At 36.7% G+C, this 13,027-nt stretch overlaps 1 protein-coding gene across 1 annotated transcript; it reads right to left on the bottom strand.

Annotated features, from left to right (window-relative positions):
• Positions 1 to 1,038: 1,038 nt before the first annotated feature.
• LOC146450586 (uncharacterized) lies at positions 1,039 to 10,718 on the bottom strand. Its single transcript, XM_085100220.1, has 5 exons — positions 10,160 to 10,718; positions 5,680 to 5,854; positions 3,612 to 3,784; positions 2,610 to 2,645; positions 1,039 to 1,145 (listed from the first exon to the last, which is right to left on the bottom strand). The coding sequence occupies exons 1-5, from the start codon at positions 10,224 to 10,226 to the stop codon at positions 1,039 to 1,041; spliced, it is 558 nt and encodes a 185-aa protein (XP_084956346.1). The 5' UTR covers positions 10,227 to 10,718.
• Positions 10,719 to 13,027: the final 2,309 nt, after the last annotated feature.

Below are 13,027 nucleotides of genomic sequence, written 5' to 3'. Positions count from 1 at the left end.
CTTATTCCCCCGTTACATTGTCAAGTCGCCGTTGAAGTCTAAATTGTCTCTCCTGTACGCTTGAGCAGGAAAAACCCGTCGTCACATAGGAAAAACCTATCGTCACAATCGTCTCTTTTACCCCAATCGTTGTTGTTGTCCTTATGCTGCTTGAGAGGACTACGGTAGCAATCAACCTACTTGTTAATGATTGTTTGGTAAATCCAGGACGGATCGCAAATGCTGTTGGAGAAGGTGTTTTGGTTGGCATTTTTGCAGTTGTTGATGTAAGCAGCGTTGTAGTAAACTCAAAGCTTGAAGTCGGTGCTGGCTGGGTAGAAATTGCTTTAGTTTCCGCTAATGTTAATGCTGACGACTTTAGGCTATCTATGTGAAAACAGTTCGAATCTTGGTTATAGGGTGAACGTTATACCAGATCGGAGCAATGCACTGGTTTGTAGTTAGATTTAGCTTACGGAAAAAAGCAAAGTATAGTGCAAAACATCTGCGTATATATCCATAATTTTTTCCAACAGGTCCTTTCAATTCAGAAATAACCCATTGGTTCCGTGGTAATGGATTGAGATTTGTCATGACCCAACACATTGAAATGGATCATAGATAGGCAAAAGATGAATGATAGAATATATGAGGCAAAATACGGAAACCGCAAAGCTAATATACGATATATTAAAAGAAAAAAGTGGAGTAAAGGAAAGGGTGAATTATGTTTTGAGAACCACAAATTGTATAACATCTCTCGGTTTCAATTTTGTTAAAAACTTTGGTATAATATCATGAGTCGTTTTCTTCTGGAGAGCTGAGTGTTGCAGGTTGAACTGGTTTTAAAAAATGGAAATGCTTTCGATTAACTATTCGCAGAACAGGACGTTGGTGGCCAAAAGTTCGGCCAAAATTTCCAGATTTGGGACTCTCTCTTGGTAAAAAAACAATTACTTATTGAAATAATTATTTTCGCATACGTACCTTGTTGGCAAATATACTTGAACTTTGGCCCATTACATTTTCTTGGCATTAATAAACCGTTAGTCCCACTTTTTACCGCATAGCAATACCAAAGGTCTGGGAGAATGCCCGGTCGCTGATGGACAGTGGTGTTGTCGGAAGCGTTTTGGTTCCAGCAAAACTTATGTTTAAAATGCCAGCTAAAAAAGTTACAAAATCAGTAGCAGAACGAAGAACAAATAGGTACTATTCAAACTTGTAAAATATATTTTAAGTTCTTTAATATAATCAAACAGATGAGTGTAGTCTTGGGAAGCACTTGATGGTTGGTGTCATTGATTGGCATTTCAAGAACCAGAGCAGAAGTGATAATTGAATTTCGTAATCTGTTTAGTAATATTCATGATTTATTGGGTTGGTAGTTAAGGATGTGGTAAGACTTGTAAATTAAAATCGGAGACACCCATGAAGCTCAATATACATTTTTACAATAACTGTCCAAATTCCCGCGCGCTGGTTGGCTCGTAGCTATTAATTTTTCTGCAAGAGTGCAGACAATAAAAATGACGTCAGATGTAACACGCGCGCTTTCTCAACGAAAAAAATTTCCAATTCCGCTCCTACTTTTTCCATGTTTTTGTAAAAAACAAATCGACGGCAGTTTTCTATGGTCTATACTCTTATAGACCATAAAATGACGCCATAAAATGTCCAAAACTTGGCAGTGAAACCACTCGCCTGCGGCTCGTGGTTCCATTTGAGTTTTGAACATTTTTTGACGTCATTTTATGGTCTATAAGAGTATAGACCATAGAAAACTGCCGTCGATTTGTTAATTAGAATGTTTTGCTATGAGGAATGACCTTTTAACGGAAAAGACAAAAGTGTCAAGTTTTATTTTGCCGGAGATATTGGTAAAAAAATAAACAAAAAAATAACCCCATAAAAATTGATTCATTATTTACTTAAAAACGCTCTTACAAATTTTTTTTCTTAATTTCGCCTACAAGTTGTCTAGATTGAGTAGTTTAAATCCCTAAAGTTTCGTCATAAAGTGTCTGACGACATTTCGAGATAATCGACAATGCTTAGAATGAGAGGCAATGCGCTTCCGTTGCTATGGTAATAGCTCTTGCTTGGAAACCGATGAGAAAATTAACGTTGATCATATGTTGAAATGATGATGTAGTGTGAAGGAGATCGAAGTTTATATTGTATGCGTAATTGTAATTTCAAAACTTCCACCTAAAGTCCAAAAAGCTGCTGCGAGCCTCCTTAACAATAGCTCAGTAAAATCAAGCGGACGACAAAGGGAGAGGTAATATTAATATGGCAGTTAATTTTTTATGTTAATAATTGTTGTTAATATGACAGTTAATTAAAAGTGACTTTGGAAATGAAACGTCAAGGCTCTGAAGCTTTTTTAATGCAATAGGTATCTTTTTCGTGCTATAACCGTCAAAATGGTAACAATTTTAAAGAAAGGAAAACATTTATAATGTATCGGATCGGCCTATCTCACCTCAGACCAGTCCAGTATCTCTGAGTATTGTTTTTGATGATGTTTTTTACCTCGCCAAGAGTATTGTTGTTATTGATTCGCGCCAATCTTTCGCCCGAAGTTTGACACTTGTCGAGTATTTTCTCTCGATTAAAATATTTACCTCCTACCCGGTAGGTTACAGGCTGTGACGACGATGCTAAAGAACAAAACAAAACATGTAACACGTTACAATTATCGCAAAGGTATACGTTCTTCTTATGATTTGAAATGAAGTTACAAGAGAGTTGTAAACTAACATTTAATAAATTGTTTCTAGAGCCTTTTTTTATGCAGATTTGTTTCTGTTATCATCCTCAGCTTTCGCCTTCGGCAGAAAACACAAATCTCGGCCGTGATAATTCTCGCTATCACCGCAACCTCATGCAATAATTGTTAACTAGTGAGTAATCGATCACAAATCTCAGTGTAGGGACCGTCATGCTGTAGTAATTATGTATCCACAGAAGAAGAGGCATGCAGGCGCATACCAAATCATTTCTGTCTCAAAACGACAAAGTTTTCTTGGGTGCTTCCGAACTGCAAGTCTAAACTAGTCAAAATATTTTCGTCAAAAACGTGATTCACGGTACAATTTTCGCCTATGAGAAAAATAGAGGACAAGTGACCCATGCAATGTGAGTCCGAGTGGACTGCTCACGACATTGACGGTTGCTGTCTTCGTTTTTTTATTTCTTTATTTGCTAAAATGTAGCACTTAATCCTACCAACTCCTGTTTTTATTCACTTTCCGCTACTTTGTTATCATCCGAACTAGTAACCTGCCACGAGTAGCCTGGTTGACCTACGGGTTGCACCATATTTAGTATAAATGCAGTAATTTCTACGAGTCTACATGAAACAAGTTATAAATGTATGTATGTATGTATGTATGTATGTATGTATGTATGTATGTATGTATGTATGTATGTATGTATGCACAAAAACAGTGATTCAATAAATATGTGTGTTTTGACAAAAAAAATCTTTCTCTGAAGAATAGCTTCCTTGATGGATTTTCTTCTAATGATGCAAGGGAGTCCTAGTATTTTACTTTATATTTCGCCTTTTCTGAGTCTTTCAACATTGTAGTTTACTTATTTAAGTATCAGTTGATGAAACTTACTTTTTTCGCAGATGTAAGGCTTGCTCAATGGTTTATTACATCTTTCTGGTATCAACTTCGCTTTATTCTTTTTAACCAAAAAGCAAAACCATACATCATTTAAAATGCTTTCATTGAAGGTGGCGGGCAGACTTTTATTAAGGTCCCAGTAAAATCCATGTTCAAGGTGCAAGCTATAAATGCAATAAGAAATATTCGGTTATCAGTTCTTGGTCATTTAAGGATGCAACAATATCCATGCAACATAACTACCTATCAATTTAGTGTTACCCTTTCTCACGTGCCTAAACGAATACAACCAGACAAAGACAAATAATTATGTAGCGTAAAACTAAATTTCCTTTAGCGCTTTTTTCGAACGACCCAGATGGCCTTAAATGCTCCTTATTTTAGAATGTTGGTGTTGTTCTATGGTATCTTTCAAGGACTTTAATTCAATCCAAATGGTGACTCAATAGCCACTGATAAACAGCCGAAAGGAAACGATCTTACTAGTTATGCTCGACCAGTATTGTTTTACGATAATAATTTGTCCCCTGGATTGGACAAAAAACTTTATTTGTCCAATTTTTCATTGGAGGATAGTTCGACATACGGCAGAGAGGATGGCTCAATATCCTTAAGAAGTATAGCTATGGGAGTACCTTCCAAAAAGTTGTTAATTGAAATAGCTGCGTTTTATATTACCTGTAGTTGCACGAGGAACTTTACCTGGGTAAATATGAAGCTTCCCTAGGGAAAATGCCATTTTCCGTCCAACCGAGTTTATCTTGGGAAAATTTGGTTAGGTAAATTTTCATTTTATTTATTTATTTTGCAGTAATGAAATAGATTGAAAGTTCCCCAAGCAAACCCACTCGTGGATTGAAAGGGTCGATCTGTTTTTCCAGGTAAATCTGCATGCACTGCAAGTGCAATGCGTGATTAGCTAATTGACCTAATTTGTAAGCGTCGTGTTCGTGTAGAAGATTAAAGATGGCTTCTTTTAGAGCAATGCTGTGAGCTTGTACTAAAACCGAAATTTACGGTTTACAGTTTACAGCACTTTTTCTTTAATGTTTATCGGAAATTTTATGTTTCAATTTATATATGTTTATTTTTGCAAATTATGGAGAGCCGTACATCGACCATCTGGAGGATAAAGTATAAGACCTTGAACTGCAGCAAGAGTCTTTAGAATAGTACACCAGAAAGTACAACATTGAGGTCCATGGCGTTCCGAAAGCAAGGACAATAATTTGCCTGATTTGATCACTTCAATTGGAACAAAATTCGACGTGGATATACAAAGGCGTTATTCACCGCCTTTACAGGAAATCGTCTGGGATAAAACCAATAATTGAACAGTTTACTACCCATGGAACGAAGCAGGAGCTTCAGGCCCGGTTTAAGTTGCGGGGCACTGACCTCTCCAGCATTCTACCGGGACTGGAAGAAAAATATCACAGCCTCTATATCAATGAAAATCGTACGTCATAGAGGAAAGAGCTTTTGGGGAAGGTCCGTAAACTAAGAAGTTAAAGCCGTATCACTATTGTTAATGGACAATGGACAGGGACATATTTTTAACAACTCTCAGGAGGAGCTAGAGCCATCAAGATCAACGACGCGGAGGACCTAGATAAGTTACGTTAAATAAATCAGAAATATGTTCTATCATTTATCAATATGTTTGTCAAGGAATAGCAAGTTAGCATTCGTATAGTTATCTATACCGTTTGTCTTCCCAATATCGATATTCCATGCTTTATTGAGCTTCTTCGGAGAAATTGTCTCGAAGTCCTGCTTCAGGGTGTTCCTACCCGTGTGCGTGTTCTAAAAAGAAGTCCAAATAATTCCCTCTGTGTCTATTTGTAATTTTGTTTTTGGTGTCGATATAATTTCGTGATTCCGTCTGCATGCTAGGAATGACCAAGTGTAGGTCGCTATCCATATTTTAAGATGGATTTAAAATATATTGATGAGACATTTCACAGTTATAGTTTTTTTTTTAAAAGTCAAGGCAATGTAACTACACCATTTAAAGCATTTACATTATATAGGTAAGTGATTGATCAGTAAATGTTACCTTAGTCCAGTCCAGTAACTTTCACTGTCATGGATGGCTTCTTTCACTGCAAAAAGGCTATCGGAAGCATTGATTCGCGCCCCGCGACGTCCGGACGCACATTTTCGTTGCACTTGATTACCCTTACACTTGTCGGAGCTTGTGTGATAGGTGACAGAATCGCAAACTTGAAGGGCTTAAAGGAAAAGATATATGTCATATATGTGGTTTATTGACCAAGCGTGACGTTAAGATAGCTGGACACCCATTTCCAATTAACTCAGTGTCCGGTGAAGTTTGGTCAATAAAGGTTTCATTATATGTTTTAATATGAAAGAGACATGCAAATATTTTGTTCGCACAGAAAATCTTTACGGTGTACGATTTTTTTTGGTCTTTTGGTAGATTTAGGTTAGGTTATAATTATGGGAAACTTGAGATCATAAATTACCTTTGAGGAGACAGATTTACGTCGGCAACCGGGAAGTAAACTGTTTTCAAATAAGTTAAATTTAGATTTTTGTACATCAAATGCAAGAAGATTCAGACACCTGTAAAATCTCTATATTTAGACGATTCCACAGTGCCGTTAATAATGCTGACATTTTCTTACTGAGTTTTAAGCCTCCAATCCATGATTAATGGATGAAACAGTATAGTTCGAAAACATATGCAAACATAAGACGAAAGATAGCGCTAATAAATTATAAAACTAGGCGAAAGTTCGAGAGGAATTTGTAATAGTTTAATGATTTCGAAACAGGAACTAATTGACATGACATGACATATATATCCTGTCAATATTAATAGCTATATCCAACAATGCCAACAAGGGTGGAAACCAGGGTATCAGTACATTGTCAGTCCCTTGTTTAACGTAGAAGCTGTAAGGGATTTTGAAAGAAGGGAGAACTATTTAAAAAGAGTCACTGGCACAAAGCTGAAAAATCACGCAAGGAACATATCCCAGAAGTTGCTAAAAATCCATCAGTTATGCTGTTATGTGTTACAGTAAAAACCCGCATATAAGAACCTATGATATAAGAACCTACGGGCTGAAATTTGGCATTTAAATACCCAAAAATATAAGAACCTGTTCAGCCTGACAAAGAAATTGGTTCTTATACAAAAACAATCACTCCAATTTTGATGGGCAAAATTCTGGATTTTAATTGTGTGACAAAAAGATATGTTTTCTTTGATTTACATTTCTTTGAAGTTTCACTAGAAATATGTTTTCCATAAAGCTACAGTTCAATATAGACGATTTATAGACGATTTCTGCCAATGGTTACACTATGACAACCTCTAAAAAATAAGAACCTATTAAGAACCTAATCAGCCTGAATTGTGAAAAACTACCCTAAAATATAAGAACCTGTTCAGCCTGACCTCGAAAATTCTAGGTTCTTATATGCGGGTTTTTACTGTATCTGATGGCAACACTGATATCTAGAATATACATCTTTTGTCTGGGAAGGAAAAGGAATTGTATGTCCACTTTTAGCAAAACGATACTGATGGGCGACGCGACTCAATCCAGAGAGAATAGATTTCAGAAATATTCTCCCCGCTCGACATCCATTTTTTTCTATTTGTCTGTCTTCAATCGTATTCCACTTTGAAAAGAATTCACTTTCATTTCTTAAATATAAAGTTTTTCAGTTGATGGCACTGGTATTTCAAAAGCAGAAAGTATTCCGGAACTTCCATGGAAATGCGTGCTTCCCTTAATTCCCTTTCTAATCTATCTAATTGGAGTCATCATGGTATATTTAATTAACACACGCACGGCTCATCTAGAATTTTAACAGAGCTTGAACTACAACTGCTTAAAATACAGAGTCAGTAACATAAAATTATTAAAACTAAACAATACGAGGAGAAACAATATCCCCTGCTATTTGACCGATTACTGAACAACAACAATAACAAGGACAGTATTTAACAACTTGTATTTAACCTAAGGGATTTCTTCAAACACGGTTAAAAATAACATTCATGCATTGTCTATAAGCTAAAATAGTATTTACTTTTCTTCTCTGTGAATTAAGTTTCGTGCACGGAGAGGAAAATAGAACACCACTACAACAAATGAAATTTGGGTAACTTGATACAATCGTTCCTGGATTAAACGCAAAGGCCAGGAATAAATGAAGAGAGGTCTACAGATTATCTACACCCCTCGGCTTCTGTCAGTCCGTGGAAAGACAGTAACTGTTGAATGCACAGCCATTAAACAAATTAAAGGCCTTAGGATATTATCCGGCCTAATAAGGTTTAAAAGATCAAACAACTACTGAATGCACAAGTTGTTACCATGAAGTGCTGGGGAAAAGAAACCCTAAAACACAAGACGGCAACTAAGGATGAAAATTTGGAGTGGCTGAAATCATCACAGGCTCTTGTACTGAGCAACCCTGTCGCTCTTCTACGAAATATATGATTCTACGTGGTTCTCTTTTTTTCTAGAAGACATTCTGAAGTCGGCAGGGACAGAGACAGCTCATAGTGACCATTTTCAAGTTTGAAGTTGACCAACTGGTTGAAACTACGTGACTATGGTGCATGACGAGGCTACAAAAAAAAAATCATTCCAGTGGAGTTTCTGACGTTCCCAGCAACGAAGAGTACGCCCGAATGTACGCCGGAAGCAGTAGACCCGAACGATGGCTATAAGGCCTTGAGGTTGTACTTATCGAAGTTAAATTCAAAGTGAGATTTGTTTTTTTCCAACAGCCACGAAATAATTGGAGTGTCGGAGACAGCGTATGGTAAAAAGTACGTCCAGTCGGAGTGAACTCGTTCGACTCTACGATAACAATATCATGGAAGCAGCATCCTTATCACAACTCTACAGTAACCATAGCAGCAGGGCAACTGCCATAACTCTGTGGTCTAACGCAGGGATCCTCAGGAGACACAAAAAAAGCGATCTTCGATCACAGGAGTGATCAAAGTTTTGTAAATTACAGTACCTTCCATCCACATGCGACCTTAGCAATTGCAGTAAGGTATTCTTGACTTAGAGGCCTAGTGACTGTTTCATCGGAGTCTTCCGCTATTGCTTTTCCAGAGGAATTCAAATTGACAGGGTGGTGGTCGCTCAAGAGAAGGCGACAACAGCAAGTTCCCTGCGCTTGGTCTCCTAGTTCGGGCCATTAACTTTGAACATTTGACAACTCAAACATTCTGAGACTTTGGAAAGACATTGGTCTACATTTTCAGTGATTTTAAAATAATCGAAAAAAGCAAATTTTCATCGACAATTACAGATGAGATGTTCTCGTTCAGACCTTATCATTGCGGCGTGTTTGTAACCAGCCAATGCGAATCTTGTTTTCTATGCAGCACATTGAGAGAATATGGTAATCAATCACAAATAAAACCTGTTTCTCGTGCACTACGTTGTGGTCATTATGTTATAAAATAATTGGTTTATGCATTTAGAAAGAATCTGGAGTTGCTTAGCGTGCGTTTTTCGAGGTTCATAACTCAACGTATTGTAACACTGCCCAAACATGGTCATGGTGCTTGCGCTGAATATTCGTTTTGAATTCCGTAGTCAACAAATATCCTGCGATATACGATTTTATATATATATTTTTTATTTTTTTCGTGGGTCGGGGAGAAAAATGGCAAAATAAAGATCGTCTGCAGATTTTCTAAAATAAAATTACGCTTTGTTAGCATGTATTGAAAAACAAACTTGATATACGTAGGCTAATTATGAAGCAATTCATTATTCTCGTACCCAGCCGGGCTTAGCTGTTTCGTAGCCAAAACTGTCTCTTCGCGATGGGTTAGTTAAATGGTTATATTTGCATATTGCTAAAGTTAAATGCATTCCAAATATAACCACACACTACAAAAAATAAAATAAAATAAAAAAATAAATAAATAAATAATAACTATAATAAAAAATAATAGTAATAATAATTTGTTCACTGAATCCATTTTAGGTACAAGGAAAACTAAATCTTCATTTAGGGATGCGAAATTTTCCTTGATCTGCGGTAAGAATTCTGACGCAAATGAGTCGTTCTTTAGCTAATATTTGACGCAGTTATATTATGGCGTATTCATGATAGGTTGAATTGGAAGTTGTACCGCTTAGCTAGAGGTAAAATGGGAGGACGGTTTGGTACAAAACCACTCCTAGGAAAAGCGAGATCAGGCCAAATATTTTATCAGGTTATCAACATAAAGGAGAAAAACAGATAGAAGATGAGATGATCACTCACCAGCCGAAAAAACTGCAAATTGCAGTAGGAAAGCAAGGCTAGCTCAACGGTTTAGTCGAAAGTCGAACAATTCTAGACTTGTCGTCCCATCGCAATTTCGCAACCAAACAATGTTATTTTTCGCTTTCTGGTTATACCTTTTATACTTATGTGAACGTAAAGGTGGATCGAAAGCTTAAGAATGTTCTTTCAAGTCCTGTGTTTTACTTTGTGAACATAAAGGAAACAAACAAAAAGAAAATTACATGAACACTCACCAGCCACGAAGATTGCAAATTGCAGTAGGCTAGCCAAACTGTTGAAGCGAAAGTCGAAGTATTCCATGTTTGTCGTTCATTCGCGACTTCTAAACCATACAATGTTGGCTTTCGTTTAGCTGGAGTTACCGATTATGAGAACACAAAGGTGGCTCGAAACCATAAGAATCTTCTTTCAAGTCCTGTGTTTTACAAGATCGGCCGTTTGGTCAGCTGCTTGTCACCGACTGTGTGCGTTTTATTTTGCCTAAAGCGGAAATGTTTTAAGTTTGTTTCCGGTGTTACAAATGTTAATGTGGTTCTAGAAATTGATAAATTTGCGAAATTTTTTAACAGGGGACTTTCTAACCTTGGAATAAATATACTGATATTATTTTACAGACATTAAGCTGGACGCTCATTATGCAAAAAGTGCCATCAAATGCGGAGAGTTCCAAAAATGCAATTGTTGCGACATTTAAATATCGTGAACAATTCTTTTGAAATTTTGACATCCCTAGCAAACATTACATTCTTCAATAGCAGAATGCGTCATTTGTTATTCTTCAAAAAGGTGATTCTGGTGAGCAAGTTAAACTATTCAATGCACTGCGTATTTAAAATTCAGTTTTATTCGTAAAATTTGGCTATCTATTTACCGTAGGAGCTGTAGCAGACTGAAGGCAAAATGAGATATGCAAATTATTTGGAGATGACTCTCTTAACGAGGCCTTTAAATAACAAACAGAGTGCTGTTTCCTGAGAAGCATGTAAATACCAGCTTTTAATGAGGGCCACGTTATCTTGAAATCTCTAGGCAAGCTCCATAATGTTTACTTTATTTTAATATTTTCGTGGAAAACACCTATCATGCTTTAATAAGTAATATGCTCAGAGGAACATCTTTTCTGAAGCAACGGCAAGGCTCGAAATGATGGCAATAATTCACCATCATCATAGATACTTTGTAGGTAGGTATAAACGACATTTCCGTTTCACTTCGATTCAAAATGTTAACAAAACGATATTCTATGTACTAGCTCTCTTTTATTCCGTAGCGTTAATAACGATGCTCCTTGGTCTGTCGTTTAATAAGGTTACAACCGTAAATTTGCATTTCAAAAAATGGCACTGTAGTGGCTCTTTATGTTAGCAAGAATTTTCACGTAAGCTAACGTGAAAAGTTAAATTCGATTTATTAGGTAGAGCTTTCACTAACACTATTCCCATGAAAATAAAATAAATGGAAGACAAAATTCTCTTCGCTGTTACCTTCACCCCCAAACAATTCTATTACCTATGAAAAGTCGATCAATCGAGTTAACTGATAATATTTAAGGCCAGAAATAAACATTGGCACCTAAAGTGGTGAATAAGGAGTTGATGGCTTAGCAAATTATCCCACACGATTTCCAATTACGACAAATTGATGTCCTCTGGGGTATGACGTTAGCGTAATTGTTCATGGTGCACTGTAATATCATTGATGAATATTTTTTTAGCTCAGAGAAGACCCTTTTGTAATTCACTAGTTTTTATACAGTGAAGTTTGCATCCTCATTAAAGCTTATCATCATTCATTATTTATTCATTCACTCACTTCTTCTTCTGCTTCCTTCAAAACCAGGCTATTTCCGTTTTCGAAATGCTGAAAGCTTCAAAACGACGTCAAATTTATGTGCTAAAAAAATTACCATTGTAAGCGTGTTTTAAAAGAGATGAGTAGGTGTTTTCTTTAAAGCGAAGTCTCCAATGATTGAACTAATTAAAGTCATGCGACAAAAAGATAATCATACAACGCCTACTGCAGGTGACCGTATGTCTGAGTTCTGCAAGTCACACGCTGACACAAGTTTATTGCGTGATCAATCGACCATATCAGTTAGTATATGTAATCGCAAGAGGCCGAGTAGAATTAAGGATTAATACTCACTAGTATTTTCAAAGTTTTCGCAAATTGCCCTCGTCGCTGCGCGACGCGGGCAATTTGCGAAAACTTTGAAAATACAAGTGAAAATTAATCCTTTATTATACGAGGACTGATTGCGATTACGTGTTTATAACAAAGAGGGCAAAATTTTCTGAACACTATTGACGCACTTCGTAAAACGGTCAGCCCCAGCCCGGAGAAAAAATATTCAGCCGTAAGCAAAACAAACAAACTATTCACCTGTTTCTAAGCATACAAAACAGACAAAACGAGAAAAGTTTATTGTTAATACATGTGATTAAGAGAAAATACAAGTTTAATTCATTTACAAACTAACTACAACTAAACCAAATTGTTGGGCATGATTGATTCACCTGCACTATGAAGCTTTCTACCGTATGAAAATCACACGAACATAGATCTATAAAAATAGCAAACCGTGGATCCAAAGAAGGAACTTGCAGAGTAATCTCTTCTACTTTGACCTTTTTCCACTTAGACCTCACAGCTCCTTCCACCCATCAAAAGGGCACTGTTATTATTGTTCAGTTATCGTTCATTGGAAGAAGCCATAGCGAGGTGAAAGCACTTGGTCGCAGCCATGAATGATTTCAGTTTTTCAACCAAGGAAATCCGACCGAGCTTTAAGCTTTTGACACAAATAATGTTTTGCTGTTTTTTGTAAGAAACGAAAGTTCACCTTAAGGAATATCCTTTGTAGCTGTATCACTTTATTTCCAAGTATTTTTGGCACAAAGAATACGGCTTAAAAGGTCAAACTCCAAAGAACTTGAAAGAAGTCGTTGTTGCCGCAGGAAAAATTAAAATGAAGAAACCCATACAATGTACAAATGGCGTGCTCAGCCAATCAGAAGCAAGTATTTTCGCCGCTCGACCAATCAGGAGTGAATAATTTTACCCTCGAAGAAAGCAAAATTCAGAAGAAATGCCCTCTGTTT

The sequence above is a fragment of the Pavona decussata genome, unplaced genomic scaffold, assembly GCF_977016875.1.
Source record: "Pavona decussata unplaced genomic scaffold, jaPavDecu1.1 SCAFFOLD_439, whole genome shotgun sequence".
Classification (NCBI taxonomy): Eukaryota; Metazoa; Cnidaria; class Anthozoa; order Scleractinia; family Agariciidae; genus Pavona; species Pavona decussata.
Note: the sequence above shows the minus strand (reverse complement) of the source record. Positions and strands in the feature narration are given on the sequence as shown.

What these genes read in the sequence shown, in the direction of transcription:
- LOC146450586 (XM_085100220.1), bottom strand. Translation starts at nt 10,226, where the DNA reads ATGGAATACTTCGACTTTCGCTTCAACAGTTTGGCTAGCCTACTGCAA. An exon ending in AGTTACTGGACTGGACTAAG is followed by an intron (nt 3,785 to 5,679) that starts GTAACATTTACT and finishes TTGCATTTATAG; the next exon opens with CTTGCACCTTGAACATGGAT. An exon ending in TGTAACCTACCGGGTAGGAG is followed by an intron (nt 1,146 to 2,609) that starts GTAAATATTTTA and finishes TAACTTTTTTAG; the next exon opens with CTGGCATTTTAAACATAAGT.